Source organism: Gracilinanus agilis, chromosome 2 (assembly GCF_016433145.1).
Source record: "Gracilinanus agilis isolate LMUSP501 chromosome 2, AgileGrace, whole genome shotgun sequence".
NCBI lineage: Eukaryota > Metazoa > Chordata > Mammalia > Didelphimorphia > Didelphidae > Gracilinanus > Gracilinanus agilis.
The window spans coordinates 331,848,524-331,867,985 of record NC_058131.1 but is presented as its reverse complement, the minus strand read 5'-3'; the positions used below and the strand labels follow the sequence as shown (position 1 = coordinate 331,867,985).

Sequence of the window (19,462 nt, the reverse complement as noted above, 5' to 3'; positions counted from 1 at the left end):
CTTTCTGACTTTGAAGTCCCATCTGGATGTTGTATAAATCTTAAAAGAAAATGTATGTTTTGTAATCTATAATGTAAAGTTTAAATTCTTTTGAAAATAATTTCAGGATAAGGATCTTGCCATCTCCCCAGAATCCAGATGACGAACCTGTTTGGTGAAGACACCATGAAGATGTCTGAAAAGCCTTCACTGTACCATGAAGACCAAATTTGAACTTTGGGGTGCAGTTGATTGAACTATGGGGAGTGGAAATTGAGTTGAATGCAATTTGTTCTAATTGTACACCGTTATACCAATAGGGGACTGCCCCCAAATTGGTTTTTTGTCAATGCGGCTAGTTTTATCCATTTGTTTATCCATTTCTTTTATCCCCCAAATTCCTAAATTTTAGGAGTTGTCTATTTTTACAGGTCCAGCGAAGAAAAAGGGCTAACCTTTTTTTTGCCGGACCTCAGGGGGAATTGTAAAAGTGAAATTTGAGAAATGCCATCTAAAAGTATATTTATATTTACTATGGACATGTGGGAGACTTTGAAACTACATTTCCCATGATTCCTCATGGTAGACTGGAAGTGGGAGGATGTAAGAGAAGGGATATAGGCTCCTGTAGTGACTTTGAACTTCCTCTTTAGCTACTGGGCCCAGGAGGAGAGGGGAGGTAATTATGGCTAGGCAGCAGTTTTAAATTCTTACAAGCGCGTGGTCTAATGACTTTATCTATCAGTATGGCTTTAATTAAAATACTAATTTATATATTTATATCAGCCCTTATTATTTCTAATTATAATAATGTGCCCTTAGATGTAAGCTTGCCTTTCCTTTTTCTTATTTAGAATGATCATTCCTCTGACTTGTTAAAACACTTATGTACCACGCAGCCTGCAAGGAAGCTACCTTTATTTCCATTTACAGTTGTGTGTGTGTTAGACAGCAAGGTGGTACAGTGGAGAGGGCATGACGCTTGGAGTCAGAAAGACTTGATTTCAAATCCTTCCTTAGTCGTTTATTAGCTTTGTGACCTTGAGCAAGTCACCTGATCTGTCTGCCTCAGTTTCTCATCTACAAAATAATAGCATTTATTTTGTAAATATATATATATATATGTATATATATATATATATGGATAATGAAAGCACAATTAAAAATTCATGTCTTTTTGGTTGCAGGCATGGTGCTTTATCCAATCCATTACCTGACTACTTTATTCCATTCACTTAGATTCAAGAAGTTAGCTGAGTGTTAAGCGAAACTCCCTCTGCTAGATAACCAATATTTATATAAGTACTTTTAGGTTTACAAAATGCTTTACATATTTCTTATTTGATCAGAGAGTTATTAGGTCCATTGGAAATCATTTTGTTTAATCCTCTGCCCTATACATTTCCTCTACGATATTTCCAATAAGTAGTAATCTAGTTTCTGTTTGATTTTTCCAGGGAGGGGGTACTCACTCCATAATGAGCCAGCCCATCCCATTTTTGGACAGTTCTATTTGTTCAGCACTTGGCAATGCTTAGGTCTAAACTATAGCTATATATTTGGGAGTCAAAAATCTCTGAAATTATATTTAGAGTTAGGTTTATCTGTGAGACTTTCTTTTCTTGCTCCAAAGGTACCCATCTATCCAAAATTTATTTAGAATATTTTATACACCTACTATTCGTGTAAGGGGCAGCCAGGTGATAATGGACAGAGCATAGGGTCTGGAATCAGGAAGATTAATCTTCCTGAGTTAATGTCTGTCCTCAGACACATACTAGCTGTATGAACCTAGGTGAGTGACTTAACACTTTTTGCCTCAGTTTCCTTACCTGCAAAATGGACTGGGGAAGGAAATGGCAAACCATTTTAGGATCTTTGCCAAGAAAATAGAATTACAGAGTCAGACACGATTAAAATGACTAATATGTCTAATTAGGGTTTGCCTAATTAGGTCCTGTTTATATGATCCAGAAAAAGAAAAGCCAAACCTTTTTGTCCCACAAAACTACACTGTGGAGCCCAGTGATGTGCAGACTCCTTTGACAATGAAAACACTCTATAGGGTCATCTGTAAAAGTGAAATTTGGGAAATGTATCAAACTACATTTCCCATGGTCCAACGGGTTTCCGTTTCTGGTTTTTGGGCTTGGGAAGGCTTACGTCTTGACGCAGGGAAGGGTTTAAATCTCCTGAGTTAGGAGGAAGTGGTCTTTTTTGCAAGTAGGCTCGCTCTTTGCTAGTAGGGTCTTGGCCAGCAGATTTAAGAGGTAGAGACAGGAAACAAAATGGAGGCGGCAGTTTTGAATGCTTACAAGCGCGTGGTCTAATGATTTTATCTATCAGCATGGCTTTAATTAAAATACTAATTTATATATTTATACCAGCCTTTATCATTTTTCATATTTACACATCCCTCCTTAATTCCTATCACTTTGTCTTCTTTTCTTCCTTCAAGACTTAGCCCAAGAGGCATTTACATTAGGAAGCCTTTTCTGATCCTTCCCCTCACCAACTCAAATGAAAATGTTCTCTTGTTTTACAAATTTTCTTAGAGTTCTTTGTATCACTCTGTGATTCTTATCTGAATCTACCAAATTTCATAGTATTTGCACCCTAGCACCCCCTCTCTGACTCTTAAGCTCTTTGGGAGGAGTCCCTGGGCTGTTTTCATCTTTGCATTTCTTACCTAGAACACAGCATCTTTCACTTACAACAGGCTGTGCTTAGTAAAAAGCTTGTCAAATGGAATTGAACTTTATTGATTGAATTGGACTCCCCAGAATGAATCTGTCTTAGATAAAATAGCAACTTGATAAATTCAATTCTCATGCAAAATTGTAACTAAATACTTCCCACAAGAACCTGGAACAAGCTCTAGAATGAATCTTATTACCAAGTCCCTAAGTCAGCTTAAAAGCTGATTGTCTAGACAATAATGTAGCCAACTCTATTGTGTAGAGCTTTGATATAGATATTTCATAAATTGAAGTCAGTTTCATCAGATCATAATCAGTAAGAATTTATTCAGTATCTTCTGTGATCCAGGTTGGGGCAACTAGGTGACACAGTGGATAGAGCACTAGGCTTGGAATCAGAAAGAGTCATCTTCATCTTCAGGATGACTCAGACACTTTGTAATCCCAGGCAAGTCACTTAACCCTCCTTGCCTGAGTTTCCTGTAATGCCTCTGTAATGTGAGCTGGAAAAGGGGTAGGTAGGTGGCTTAGTGGATTGAAATCCAGGCCTAGAGATGGGAGGTCTTGGGTTTTAATCTGGCCTCAGATACTTCCTAGGTATGTGACCCTGGGCAAGTCACTTGACCCCCATTGCCTAGCGCTTACCACTCTTCTGCCTTGGAAACAATATTAGTATTGATTCTAAGACAGAAGGTAAGGTTTAAAAAAAATTGAGCCAGAAAAGGAAATGGCAAACCACTCTAGGGTCTTTGCTAAGAAAACTCCAAATAGGATCATGAAGCATGGGACATGACTGAAACGGGTAAACAACAAATGAGCCAGGAACTCTGTTATATACTTGGACTAAAAAGACAAAAATAAATAGTAAATGATCAAAATAAATAAAAAGTGGCTAGGGAGGGAGGAACCTAGCATTCGGAGAGCTCACTTTATTCCTGAGTTCTAGAGAATTCTTTGCTACTTTATTTTCTAGAATTTAACATGGGCAAGGATTTTTTACTTTTCTTATCTGCATTCATATACATATATATGTATGTATGAATTTTGTCCTTAAAAACATTAAAAAAAATACCCATACCATGTGGCAAATTGGGGTACTAATGCATTGTTGGTGGAGTTGTGAACTGATGCAACCATTATGGAGGGCAGTTTGGAACTATACCCAAAGGGCTATGCAACTGTGATTCAGTAATACCACTACCGGGTCTATATCTCAAAGAAATAATTAAAAAGGGGGAAAGGACTTACTTACATAAAAATATTTATAGCTGTTCTTTTTTGTGGTGGCAAAGAACTGGAAATTGAGGGGATGCCCATCGATTAGGGAATGACTAAACAAACTGTGGTACATGTTGGTGATGGAATAGTATTGTGCTATAAGAAATGATAAACAGGATGACTTCACAAAAGGCGAGAAAGATCTGTAGGAACTGATGCAGAGTGAAATAAGCAGAACTGGGAGAATATCATACACAATAACAGCAGTACTGGATGATGATTCTCTGTGAAAACTTGGCTACTCTCAGCAATGCAATGATCTGGAGCAATCCTGAAAGACATGATTGCTCTCCACCTCCAGAGAATGACCAATATGAAATTGTGTTTTGCATGAAATACCCTTGCCTTCTGTCTTAGTATCAATTTTAAGGCAGAAAGGCAGCAAGAGCTAGGCAAACAGGGTTATGTGACTTGCCCAGGCTCACACAGCTGGAACATGTTTGAGGTCAAATTTGAACCCAGGACTTCCCACTGTGCTACCTAGCCACCCCTTTCAGTTCTCTTTTACCTCCAAAGTATACTCTTCTCTGCTTTGGTGTATTTGTTCCCAAGTTCAGAGAGTCATTTAGAAGAAAAATAATACAGTTTTACCACTGATCAAAGTTCCACAATTTGGAAAATAAATAAAAAATGTTTCATGCTTTCTGAAAGTTGGAAAAACTTGTGTCTAAACCCTGGGGTGTGAGTAGCATTCTAATGATGTCAATTTCTTGACTAAGTTTTGGTCATTTGATGCTTTTCTCTTCCTTCTTCCCTTCATGACCTAGCACATTCTATAAGCTTCTTGAGAAGGAATTCTTTTTCATTCATCTCAGTATCTAGTACAATACTTTTCACATCCTGGGATTTAATAAGTGCATTGTGGGTTTGGATCGCCTCCTTTTGCTAGTCCTCTTTGTTCTCATCTTGTCCCTCCACCATTATCAGTTCCCCTTTCTTTTCTTCCCTCAGTCTCAAATTCTTATTCTGTTGGCACAAAGATAAAATAAATACTTAAAAAAAAAAGGCCAAGCTCCTGTAACTGTGTCTTCTTCCCTCTTCCTCTGGTCACCTTTTATTTGAAGCGTGTGTGTGTGTGTGTGTGGGGGGGGGCATTTACCTCACCATGTCTATCTTGTAGCTCTCTGGGCTTGAGACATACTATTCCAATAAAAAAGGAGAAGAAAAAAATCAATCAAACTATCTTCTAAAATTTTTTTGTACTAGATAGAAAAACCCAGCATTGTATATCTTCACATTCTACTGTAAATTCCTTGAAGGCAAGAACCTTAACTTCTCTACTGCTTAGCCAAGGCAGCTAGGTGATGCAGTAGATGGAATGCTGGGCTGGGAGTCAGAAAGGCTTGAGTTCAAATTTGAGCTCAGATACTTAATAGCTATGTGATCCTGGACAAGTCACTTAGCCTCTGTTTGCCTCAGTTTCCTTATCTGTAAAATGGAGATAATAATAGCACCTACCTTGCAGGATTTCTATGAGGATCAAGTGATATAATAATTGTAAAGCTCTTAGCACAGTGCCTGTGCTTAATACTAAATACATTTAGTATGTGTTGTTAAGTTATTTTAGTCATATCCAAATCTCTATGACCCCATTGAGGTCTTCTTGGCAAATACACTGCAATGGTTTGTCATTTCCTTTTTCAGCTCATTTTATAGATGAAGAAACTGAGGCAAGCTGGGTGAAGTGACTTACTCAGGGTCACACAGATAGTGTTTACAGTCAGATTTGAACTCAGGTCCTCCTGACTCTAGACCAGTTGTTCTATTTACTGTGCCACCTAGCTGCCTTAGCTGGGCAACAGAGTATTTAGGAAGTACTATGTAAATTTAAAAAATATATTAAAAACTTATATGTCCTTCATTTTTCCCCCAAATTACATTAGTATAATTTTTAATAATAATGTTCTGACATTTTGGGAGCCATAATCTCTCCCTTCTTCTCAACTTTCCTCAAGATGGCAGGTATGTAAATGTAAAAATTATTATTTAATGCTATTGAAGAGTTTTCTATGTGTCAGGACATGACAAAGATGAAAGTAGACATTGTGCCTGCTGCTGATGCTGATACTTGTATAGCATCAGGCGCTCCATTGATCCTGACGTTCTAAAATAATAGCTAATGAGAATATCTAACATTTATTTAGAGCTTACTATTTACAATGATTATCTCATTTGTTTCTCACAGCAACTCTGGGAGGTAGGTAGAAGTGGCTACTATGTACAAGGTCCCTGAGGGAAATATGAAGACAAATAAGAAAGAAGCTGTCTTTGCACCCATGGAATTCATTGTCTACTGAGAGACAGTGTGTAGACAAATATGCACCATATAGGTGAAGAAGAGGAAAATTAAAGTCTCTAGTTTATAAGTAGAATTAAAAGGCCTTAATACTGTAGTGTAGTGGAATGAATGAGGCTATTAAATTAACCACCTGCCTCTTGATCAAGATAAATTGCCTGGTGCCAGTCTTACTGGCTTTCCCACCCCCCCACCTCTCTCTCTTTCTCTTTCTCTCTCTCTCTCTCTCCCTCTTCCCTTCCTCCATTTCTTCCTTCCTTCTTGGAAGCAGAAGAGCAGAAGGGGCTGGGCAGTGGGGGTTAAGTGACTTGCCCAGGGTCACCCACCTAGGATGCATCTGAGGCCAGATTTGACACCAGGACCTCACATCTCCAGGTCTGGCTTTTCTTTCCACCGAACCACTCAGCAGCCACCCCCCTGGCATATACTTCAAGGTGGCAGGAGACAATGATAATCCTTGGGATCTGACCAGATAGAATTAGCCTGTTCTTATAATTTACTATTGTTTGGGATCTCTATGATTTGTAACACCTTTATTACATACTGGAATCCTTGAGGGTATATGTTACTGATTTGTTATGATTTAATACCATAGATATATCATTGCCTTCTTTTCCCTTTCTGTTAGATAAACAATGTTTTTGAGCTGTAATTCATTATGTAAACTTTGTGGTTTGAGGTAATTGGCCAACATTCTCTGAAAGCCACTTGATAGTGTATATAAATCCAAAGTTGCCTCTGTTCAACTAGAATTCTTGTCTTTTCAAGGGATTTAAGACAGATAGCTAATTACTTGATAAATGAAACTAATAAATATGTGTTGTTAATAACCTAGTCCTAAACATTATGCCAAGTGACGTAGTTTACTGATTTTGACACAAGGCATTTTAAGGAGGAGAACCTGACAACCAGAGGGATAAAGGAAGACTTCAAAGAGGAGGTAGCATGGGCAGCTGGGTGGCTCAGTGGATTGAGAGCCAGACTTAGAGATAGGAGGTCTCAGGTTCAAATTTGACCTCAGACAGCTCCTAGCTGTGTGACCCTGGACAAGTCACTCAACCCCCATTGCCTAGCCCTGCATGCTCTTCGGCCTTAGAACCAATACACAGTAGTGATTCTAAGCTAAAAAAAAAGAGGAGATGGCACCTAAGTTCATCCTTGAAGGAAGGCAAGGATTCTGAGAGGTGGAGGGGATAAGGGAGTGACTAAAGCTATGGGGGATAGCTTTTGTGAATGCAGAGAAAGTTAAAGTTGAAGTTAAAAGGCAGCTTTTGGAAATGGCTAGTTTTCTGTGATTATAGGATTCAGAACCAAAAGGGACTGTAGAGGTCACCTAGCCCAATTACTTTTCTTTTGAAGAAACTGTGGCCTAGAGTAAAAATGATTTAGTCCAGTCATACTATTAGTGAGTAACAAAATTGATTCTATGATTCCAAAGTCAATGACATTTCACTTTTTAAAGTATTATAATAGTATTTTATTTGTTCTTTTTGCTTTTAGTCTCTCCTCTCATCTCTCAAATAATTTACTGTTTCATACCTTTGTCTATGTAATCTTTTAAAAATTAATTAGCTTGTTTGTAACATTAAAATATTCACATAACTTCTTTCCTTCCTCCACTCCCCCATAAAAGAAAGCACCATGTAGACAAAAAGATATATGTATATATAAAACTATACACCACACAATTTTTAAAAATTCAAGTTCCCAATTTAACAAGCTAAGAAGAAACTGATTATTCAAACAGAATTGACAGAAAGGTAGGGAAGAATTTATGATAGAAAAAATTTAGAATACATTTCAAAGAGCTCAGAGAAAGAATAGGTAAGATTAAGGTATAATGGTGTAGTGGAATGGTTCTGGAGTCAGAATCTGGGATTAAATTTTGGCTTAGACTTGAATTTAAATTGTGGCTTAGCCACTTGCCATATGACTTTGGAACAAGCCACTTAGTCATTCTAGGGCTCCGAGGGTCCCTTTTAGCTCAAAATCCTATGATTCTGTAATAATGGGAAGCCTTCAAGGAGAATATTTGGACAACTTATGATTCCATTAAAGAAAAAAAAAAGACTAGCCTAAAAAACCAAATGGGGTTATATGCCAAACTCTTTGACTCACACAGATATTTAAAGTATACATGCAGGACGTGTACTTTATAAGGATGATTAACTCAGGTTAAGCACAAAGGTGCAAACTGGCTTTATGAGAATGCCAGAAGCACCAGTTCCCAGAATGTGCTGGGGTTTGCCATCTATTGTCTGCTATTGATTTAGAGGAAAAACTGAGGAAGGAGACAGTGCATATTAGAAAAGATAGGAGTTCCCCAGATTGAAACTGATCTGGCAGTGCTAATGACTAGAGAAAAGATCTTTTTTTTATCTCCTAAATTTCTTTTTCAGTCATTGAGGAATCAAGTTATGAGAAACCAAAAGGGATCATAGTTATTGTTGGAAGAGACTTTGGGGAACATCTAGATCAACCTCCTTGTTTTATAGAACAGAAAAGTGAGATCCAGAGGAAGAAAGATCACACACAAAATAAGATATCTGAGCCAGGACTGGAGCCCAAATCCTTTCACACAAATTTCTACTCTCCATAGTGTACTTTCTCTCTCTCTGTCTCTGGCTGTCTCTCTCTCTCTGTCTCTGGCTGTCTGTGTGTCTCTCTTTCTCTCTCCCCTCCACACCCCTTTACCCCCAAACTACCATGCCCAACAGAAGAAAAGTTTGGAAGATTGAGTACTTGGTTAATATTCAGTGGCCTAGAGGCAGAATATCAACCATGAATTTGCCATTGGTCAGACTCTACTGAGCCAAGATTAATGGTCTAGTTCAGTGATTGGCAAACTAAGCCGACAGGCCAGATGTGGCCCCCTGAAATGTTCTATCCAGCTGCACGACATTATTCCTATCTGGCGAATACAATGAGCAGGACACAATACAATGAAACTTCAAAAGAGTTGCCTTAGAAAAGGACTGACAGATGAGCATTTCCTTTCCTTTGGCCCCTCTTTAAAAAGTTTGACCATCATTGGTCTAGTTCATTCTGACTGCTGCTTAACAATTCAGAATAATCATGCCCTTGATTAGCATTTTCACTGATCACTTCTGTTGATTATCTCAGTGCTTAGCACAATGCCTGGCACATAGGAGATGCTTAGTAAATGTTTATTGATTGATTTTTCAATTGATCTTTGCTTTTTTGGGGGTCAATTATTATCATTAGATTAGCAGTGAAGTTCCGCTGGTCTGAATTTTCTCAAGGAACTTTTTTCATTTTGTTTTAGAGAAGCAATGTACTATGGGAGGTCCTAAGTTCAAATGTGACCTCAGATACTTCCTAATTGTGTGACCTGGACAAGTCACTTAACCCCTGTTGCCTAGTCCTCATTGCTTTTCTGCCTTGAAACCAATATCTAGTGTTGATTCTAAGACAAAAGGTAAGGTTTATATATATATATATATATATATATATATATATATATATATATATATAACAATGTGCTTTATCTTCAGTCTTCTCCATGATTATCACTCACTAAAAGGAAAATAAGTTAATGAATTACTAGACTTGAGTATTTTTCATCTTTAGCTTTATATCCCCAGGGCTAATCACAAAAGCCTTGTATATAGTTGAATAAGCTTAATAAATATTTGGTGAACTGAATTGATAGTATAATCATAGATCAGAACTAGAAAGGACCTTAGATCTAGTCCAGGGATGGCAGACCTCTTAGAGACAGAGTTCCTGACCCCACACCCACCCTACCCCCCCAGACCAAGTGCTATGCCTGTCCACCTCTCCCCCCACCAAGTGCCAGGCACACCCTGACCCTTCCCCCATTTACCCCACACAGAGGAAGGAGGAAGACTCCCATTGGGCCTCTGAGTGGAGAGAGAAGGGGAGGGGAGGGGTCTAAGCTCTCTGCTCCCCTCCAGCTCTGCTGCCTGTGAGCCAGCCACCTTACCCCCTGTGTGCTTCCATTGGCTGCTAAGCAGAGGGGTGGGGGGATGTGAAAAAAATGTCATCAGGCATGGTGCAGAGGGGGAGGGGAACATCTCTGCCAGAGTCCCTCTGCCTTTCTAGTAAGGAACTCTGGGGGGAAGGGAGGAGGGGGGCAACTGTGACCCATAGAGAGTATTTTGTGTACCATCTTTGGGACCTGTGCCATAGGTTTGCCATCACTGTTCTTTTACAGAGAGGGGAAATTACTTGCCCAAAGTCATTCAGTCAACAAATGTCAGAGCCAGAACCCAAATCCTGGGCTTCTGACTGTGTAGTAGAGTGAAATGAAGCTCAGGGATCAGAGGGTCTGGGTTTAAATCTCACTTTTGCTATTTACTACATGTATGGGTAAACTGCAAAAGCTCCTTGGTTCTCACTATATTCATCTATAAAAATTAGGGTTGTTGGACTTGATGACTTCTGGGGTCCCTTCCAGCATTAGACTTATGACCCTATGAAATCCTCTGTTTTTTGCCATACCACAGGATAAAGGGACAAGGACATGAGTTTTTATTACTGTTAATATTCTTCCTCACATTCACAGAGTCTGAATTTGTTATTGTTGTTTTGTTTTTATATTTGTTATTAGAACAAAGACAAGGTAGAAGGCCCTGGTGCTTTGGAATTAGACTTATAACATTCATATTAAAATTATAGTAATCAGGCATTTATAATTTAACTTTCTAAATTCTGATGATCATCCTGTTTACGATTAAGACAAAATTAACTCTTTCAAGGACATAAATTCTTCCTACCACTGGGCATTTAAGTGGTTAAGCAATTGTTCACAGATACTGTGCTCTTTCAGAACACAATTGTGGCCATTCAAATATTGTTTTATTGGATTGTTTGGTCTCATTTTCTAATCATCTGCCCTGTCTTTGTGTAAAGTCATATTCTAAGGAAAAAAACACTCATTTTCTTGTAAACATTGCTGCAATTCTGCCTTCATGTGCAATCTGTGTTGATAGGGTCAATGAACTGATGCATGTCACTTAATAAGATCACCAGTTTTAAGATCTTTAAAGTATGAATGGACTATTCCAAGAGGAAATGCTCAATGACCCTTGGTTTATCCTTTGGTCAAAGGATCTCTCTGTTTCTATATCTGTCTCAGTCTCTCTCCCACCTTTCCTATCCCCCACTTTCTTCTCCTAAGAGCCCCATCTTCAATATCTTCACTTTTTTTTGATTGGTGATAATCTACTTTAACACAGAGATTCTCCTTTCTCCAGGCTGTCTTGAGACTACTTAATCCAGAGCTTTTCAATTTCATTCACAAAACCATTTCTGGAGCTTGCCCGAGTGTTCTTGCAATAAACTACATTAAAGAGATGTAATTAATTATGATATAACTAAATGTAAAATAATGTATTTCCTGCCTAAAGGAATTATAACCTTTTGATGAATGGAAATAAGGTGAAAAACATACTACTGGACAAACTCAAAACTATTCTCAGAAACATACCATTTGATATTTCTTCTTCTCTTTCCCTTCTAAACTTCCCCACCTCCAACATTGATTTCTGTGCCTATTCCTGCTTAGAAATCAGACCTTTGATAAAAAGTTTGGTTCTTCTGGTCACTGTGTTCTTGATTTCCCTCTATAGTATCTTCCCAGAATATGGGAGGAAAGACAGGATGGTATAGGGAGAGAACAAGTGGCCTGTGAGTGAGGAATCCTAGACTAATGTGTGACATCACTTTGGTCAAGTTACTTCCCTCATTTTTATAGTTAAGAGGTTGGATTAAATGATCTCTAAGTTCCTTCCAAATCTATCATTGATATCATAAAGGTTCATGCAGGTCTAATATCTTATATCTTAAGGGCTCTTCAAGTTCTAATGTTTTATTTTCCACCATTCTATGTTATAAGATCCTTATATGTTCTGCTGCAATATAGTATATGTGTGTTTCTGTCCTTGTGTCCATCTCTCCCAGACTAGAAATGTGGGGGGCCCGATAATCGATACAGGACCATTGACTTTCTCTGTTTCCAGTTTGGGCCTGTTCAATCCTCAGACACCTTTATGGGCCAGTGTTTCCAGGGCTCCCTTTATTAAAGTCAAAATTAGTGCAGACACCTGACAGGCTTAGATTGATGAAACTCAGAACACCTGAGCTCAAGAGACCCCCCCCTCCCCATCCCTAAGCTCAGCCTTCCTGAAAGCAGGGATTAGAAGTATGTGCCACACTAGAGGCATGTGCTGTATAGTCTTTGTCTAACATTATATGTTCTTTCCTTTCTCCTGCCCTCTCCTCTCCACCTGATTTCATTGATATAGGGGCTGGGCAACTTAGAATCTTCACAGGGTTCTCTGGGACCTTGTCACATAATCTGTTAGGAGCCAAAGTTGATACTAGACCCCAAGTCTTCCTGAATCCAAGGCCAGGTCTCTACACACTGCTACACTTTCTCTTGGGATCCTCAGGGTGCTAATTACCAATGTTTTGGCATTCAAAGTCATAACCAAGGTGGGCAGATACTAAAATTTAAAGAATACATGGAGTACTTGTTCTCTATCATGTTAGAAAAAAGGAATTTAGTAAAAACAATGACCTAAAATAGGAAAGTCCCCAGATGGTTTGTTTCCCATGCTTTGTCCCCTAAGCAGCTACATCCCAAGAGAATTCCTTTCTGGTCATCTCCACCCTTCTTCCTCCTTTAGCAACAGCACTTCCTTCCTCTCTTCCCCAGGTGGATGGACTCTCTGCATCCTGGGGTCTCTTCCCTACTAAGGTCTTATGTTCTTTTTTTTATCTGAAAATTTTTCAATTAATTAATTAATTAATTTAGAGGTTTTTTTTCCATGGTTACATGATTCATATTCTTTCCCTCCCCTCCCGTAGCCAATAAGCAATTCTCCTGGGTTTTACATGCATCATTGATCATAAGGTCTTATGTTCTAATGTTTTCCCTCACCTTCAGGGGAATTTGTCTTTAAAAAGGTGATTCTAGGTTAACTTTGATCCTATGCTTCCCCCTCAGCTCATCATGCTGTGGTGTTTCCTCTAGATCAGTGATTCCCAAAGTGGGTGCCACTGCCCCCTGCAGTGATCCAGGGGAGTGGTGATGGCCACAGGTGCATTTATCTTTCCTATTAATTGCTATTAAAATTAAAACAAAATTAATTTCCAGTGGGCTAAGTAATATTATTTTGGAAAGGGGGCGGTAGGCCAAAAAAGTTTGGGAACCACTGCTCTAGATGCCGGGATTACTAGTTATAGCTCTTATGACCTATGTTTGAAGGTCCTTTCTAGTCCTAACATTCTCTATTCTAAGGTCCTTCTAGTTCTATCATTCTATAGCCTATGGTTCCTTCTCATTCTTCTTACATTCTTCATTTTGCATTTTAATATTCCGTGATCTGTTTTCCAGCATTTTATGTTCTAAGATCTCTTCTTCTTCTGTTTTAGGCATCTATAAGGTTTGTCATTTTGATTCAGTAAGATGAACCATGAATCCAATTGTATGAAATATAAAGAAGTCCTGGCTAAAATGCATGAATAGATCCAACAGGATGAGTGCTGTCATCTCTTTTAAAAGCCAAATAAGCAGGGTGAAGATATCAAGGACTTCCCCTACCTCCCCATTTTGGTTTCTCCCTGGAATATTGTTGTCTTAATGAGAACATTGCATGTAGGGAGCAGCCTTTGCCCATCAAATTGGGATATCAGACAGTTGGACATTGTTTTTGTCTTATGTGGGTGGCTGACTGAGACAGGATGTTTTAACTCCACTGGACTTACAGGAAAGGCACAATTAATTTGACTTTTTAATGATGGGCCAGGGAATGGGGTCAGGCTCTAGGCAATAAACGTTTGCCAGAAATACAGTCTATTGTTTCTTCCTTGATAGTCATTTGAGTTTCATAAGGTCATTAATCAATTGATCAACAGACTTTTATTAAATACTGTGTCAGGCACTGTGCAGCAAAAATGAAAAAGTCACTGGATATATTCAATTAGAGGGGACTCTAACTGAGGTTAGAGATACAATGAATAGAAAACTTGGCCTGGAGTCAAGAAGTTTCAGAGACTTATTAGCTGTGTGAACCTGGGAAAGTCTCTGACTGCCTTAGTTTCCTCATCTGTAAAGTGGGGATTGCACCGACCTTCCAGTGTTGTGAGGACCTAGTGAGATCAGATTTGTAAAGTGCTTAGCACAGTATCTGGCACAGAGCAGGCACTTAACAAATGTTTCTATGAGTGGGCAGCTAGATGGCTCAGTGTCGATAAAGAGCCAGGTCTGGAGATGGGAAGTCCTGGGTTCAGATCTGACTTCAGATACTATCTTGCCATGTGACCTGGGGCAAGTTACTTAATCTATACTGCCTAGTCCTTAGAACCAATATACAGTATTGATTCTCAGATGAAAGGTAAGGGTTTATAAGAAATGTTTCCAGTAGGTATCCTAACATAAGGTCAAGTGCCTAACACATAGTCATGCTACTCCATGAAGTTATTTTTTTTATTTTTTTTTAAACCCTTGTACTTTGGTGTATTGTTTCATAGGTGGTAGATTGGTAAGGGTGGGCAATGGGGGTCAAGTGACTTGCCCAGGGTCACACAGCTGGGAAGTGGCTGAGGCCGGGTTTGAACCTAGGACCTCCTGTCTCTAGGCCTGACTCTCACTCCACTGAGCTACCCAGCTGCCCCCCGAAGTTATTTTTATTATTCATTACCTGTTAGCAGCCCAGGCAATTTTGCTAAGATATGTAATCACAGGTTAGGTTTAAAAAAAAATCCACCTTACAAATGAAAACAACTTCACTCTTAAGCCTTACCTTTGAGTAATGAGGAGGGATAGAGAAGAAGGAAAGAACAGGAATATTTCTTTCCTGTTCATTCATCTGGACTGAAAATAGAAGTTCCCAACACTGGAAGTGCCCTGAGTTATGAAAAGATGCAATGCCAAGTGCTAGCTGGCTTTCAAAATCTTGGCCCTGGTTTGGAAGTATAGACTACCTTGTTGGATTGCTCACATGCTTGAGTTGGTTGAACCTGAATTAAAAATTAGCTTGGAAAAACAAGTCCAACCCTCATCTGGTAGACATTTATAATTTTTGTCCACTTACTGTCTGTGGCAGCACCTATCTGCTGAAGAGATGGGCAAAGTATGATACAATAGAAAGTGTATGGGACTGGGAATGATGTCATGATTGTTTTAAATCTAGAATAGCAAGCAAAGAGTTACAATCATTTGTTATAGAATCAAAGGGTCATAGATTTAGAGCTGGAAGAGATCTTAAAGGTCATTGACTCCATCATCTTCCATTTACAGATGAGGAAACTGAGGCCAAGAAAAGTTAAGTGACTTGCTCAGTGTCACTGAGATGCTAAGCATCTGAAGTAGGATTCAGACCGAGGTCTTTTGGAGTCCAAGTTAATAGCTTACTTAGGTTTAAAGCAACAACAAATTTTTCTGTAGCTTTTGAATTTGACAAATTATTTTCCTGTCAATAACCTTGTGAGGCCGGAATGCAAAGCATTATTTTCAATTTTCCAATAAGAAAATTGAGACTTAGAGAGACAAGGTAGCTAAAACTTTAATTGAGTAGATGTTACACTTACATAAAGAAATATTTATGTATGGATAAAATGATAATAAAAGTGAGCTTGGCATTCAAATCCTGGTTCTATCACTTTCTAGCTGCAACATTTTGGGCAGGTTGTATAACCTCTATGGGACTCAATTTCCTCTTCAGTAATGTGGGGAAAATCATCTTTGTACTGCTTATCGGCCATGATTATTATAAGAGAGCTCTTTGTAAACCTCCCAGCTTTATGGAAACAGGAGCTGGCATGACTGTGTGCTTCCTTATCAGACTCTCAGGGAAACAAAGGAAAACATATTTTGTCGCTATATAAGTGGTAACACTTGGCTCAGTCTTCAATGAGATATTACTGATAGCTTGTATTTACATAGCAAATTGCATTTGGTCTTTGCAACAATTCAGGGCAGTGTATGGATTAATAATATTCCCACTTTGTGAATGAGGAAACTGAGAGAAATGAATAAAGAGAAATGAAAGTGAGTTGTCCAACTTCACGTAGCAAGGAAGTGAGTAGGATGGATTCCAAACTAGTCCTTTTAACTCTTAGGTTATTCCATTATAAATGGTTTCTTTTGACTGTATTGATTAATTGAAAGCAACCAGGTATCACAAAAGAATGATGGAAGCAGGAAGCAGGAAGCAAGACCTAATTTCAAATCTGGCTAGCTGTGTGACTCTTGGCAAGTCACTTAATTTCTCTCAGTCTCAGTTTCCTCATCTGCAAAATAGGTGTGGATAACAATAGCACCTACCTCACAAATGAGTTAATATTTGTAATGTGTTGGAGAACAAAATGGAAATACACATGGACAAATAGGTTTCAGTTCAAATTCTTTTTGAATGATCTGTATTTGTCAGAGTGCTAGTCTGCCTTGTTTCATTTTCCTGATTCTCTTCTTGCTTTTGAACTTGGGCAATTCCCCTTGCTTTTGAAGGATGCTATTTCCCCACCTGTAAGATGAGAAAGTTAGACTAGGTGATCCCTTCAGTCTTTTTGATTTCCATATTTCAGTTCTGGAACTCTCCTTTTTCTCTCTGAGAGAATCAATCACATTTTCTTACTTTAACCAAAACCTGAAAATTTTTCCTGTACCTTCACTTTCTAGATGCTTGTCTTAACCTCTTCTCAAAGATCCTCCTCTCCAGTTTTCTGAATAAGAGGATTTGATCAAAAGATACATGTATAGGGGTTCACTTTGACAAAGACAAAGAAGTGGAATTTTTGAGTCAAAAATTTATGACCAACTTAGTAATTTTTCCTTTATAGGAACATGGACTTTAAGTTGGGGGGACCAGTTCGATGTGTGTGTGTGTGTGTGTGTGTGTGTGTGTCTGTGTGTGTGTGTAATTAAAGTAGTTATAATGCAGATCTTTAATGGGGCAAGGAGATTATAGTCAATAAACATGGCACAGAACCACCACAGGAGGAGTATATTCCCAGGGAGGAATCCAGGCCTTAAGATCTGAGACTTTCCACCTCACTACAGAAAGTGGGATGCTTATATCGGTTTTTTCAGTGGTGAGATATCATTCTGGTTACATAATTTTACTAAAGTTTGGAAAAGCTGTAATAGAGTCATAGATGCTTAGGTGATTGAGATGTAGTTAAGGGTTTTTATTGTCTAGCTAATCCTGGCTAGGGTGATCTATCTTTTGTTTTAACTCTCTGAGAACATTGTTGTCTGAGAAACTTTAATCTGGAGAATCTTTGGAAAAAATGTTGTCAGTTAGCACAGTGCCTGCCATAAACTAGATGCTTAATAAATGCTTACTGGCTGATTAATGAAAAAAAAAAAAGATCCTCCTCTCTCTGGTTATTGACAACATACATTGGGCACTGCTTTCACTTGTCTTTTCCTTCAAAGCTCTCCACTCAACCATCAATCTCTCTTGTGAAAATCAGGGTATGGATAAAGGACTGGCTGGGATCCCAGCATAAAAATACCTCTATAAATCTCATCAGAGCAATTTTGTGCAGAGCCTAAGAAAAGCTAATAAGCAGAAAGAGCTCTAGAGTGGGAACCAAGAGACTTGGGTCTTACCCTCAACTCTTCCACTAAACACTAACCAACCTCACCCCTTCCCCTTTAAAATACTTTTATCTTCTGCCTTAGAATTGGTACTAAGTATCGGTTCCAAGGCAGAAGAGTGGTAAGCTAGGAAGTGTCTGAAGTCAAATTTGAATTCAGGACTTCTCCCTCCATCTCCAGGCCTGGTTTTCTATTCACTGAGCCACCTAGCTGGCCCAACACTAACTTGATGTTACCTTGACCTCTCTGGCCTCATTTTCTTTCTGTCTGAGAATAAACTAGATGATCCTCAAGATCCCATCATATTTTTTTTTTGTCAAAAGATTTTTTTTCCCCTTGGGGGCAGCTAGGTGGCTAAGTGGGTTGAGGACCAGGCTCAAAGACAGGAGTCCTGGGTTCAAATTTGAGCAAAGACACTTCCTAGCTGTGTGACCCTGGACAAGTCACTTAACCCCTATTGCCTAGCCCTTACAGTTCTTCTGCCTTTGAATTAATACACAGTATTGATTCTAAGATGGAAGATCAGAGTTTAAAAAAAAAAAAAAAGATTTGTTTTTCTTTTCCAGATCAAAATTTCTTCAATACTAATGCTTTTCTGGGCATGGGAAATAATTTCTCTATTTATAAGCCTAAATTTGAAATCATCTCTTCCCTTTCCTCTAGGGTGGGTTTTAGGGAAACCAGAAAGAATTACAGAGTGAGAGAAATGGGCTAGTTTTTGAACCCAAAGAGATAAGCTCACAGAGTATCAAATACAAAAAAAGACACGGAGAACATTTAAAAGGAGTGGATCCCCAAACTGTTGAATGAATTGATATTATTTTTCCCCTTTGGATACAAGGCAAAAGAATTAAAAAAAAAGCGTAACTTTGAAAAGTTTGACAAAACAGACATTCTCCTGTTCCCTGGTTCTTTTCACAAGTTAATAATTAAGCCAGAGGTGGGGGCCACGCTAAGTGCCATCAGTTGGTAATAGTTTGCCTCGACACAATACTGTAACACGATTTCTTGGCCAGGACCATAGCTGGCACACCGGACCTCTCCCTGGCTTTAAACACACCATACCGGAGCCCCGACTCTCCATCTAACCCTCGTGTCAAAGGCATTGATCGCCTTACCTGCCCAGATGCACACATTTTCTGTTGGGATCTGACGTTGTCTACAAGCAGATAGATGATGAGTACAGCGAGAAGGAAAACCAAGAGCATGCAGAAAGTGACAGCAGGGTTCATTTTCCTTTGGTCTCTTCTGCTGCTGTGATTGGTCCTATGGTCACCACCTCCTTCCTGTAGCATTTCCACCCTTGTTTCTGGTTCCAGGGCTGAGCCTTTTCCCTTTGGCATGGCTTTCCCCAACAGCTGGCTTCACTGTGAAACTTCTGGCTTCTCCCTAGGCACAAAACCCCCATTATATACTACCAACTTCTGAAAGTGGATGAATGAATCTCCCTACTCCTCCCCCTTTTCTTCCCTCCCCTTTTCCCACTTCCCTCCTCCCTTTTGACAGCACGCGCGCACACACACACATCCTTAATACACACACATTTACACACACACACACACACACACACACACACACACACACACACACACACACACACACCNACACACACACACA

General features: G+C 39.0%; 1 protein-coding gene across 1 annotated transcript in view; it reads right to left on the bottom strand.

Moving 5' to 3' along the window:
* The window catches only part of TNFSF15 (TNF superfamily member 15), a 31,907-nt gene extending 12,719 nt beyond the window's left edge, over nt 1-19,188 (bottom strand). Inside the window, exon 1 of the mRNA XM_044661515.1 lies at nt 18,964-19,188. Coding sequence (XP_044517450.1) covers nt 18,964-19,188 — 225 coding nt within the window. The remainder of the gene's footprint in view (nt 1-18,963) is intronic.
* Between the last annotated feature and the right edge of the window lie 274 nt (nt 19,189-19,462).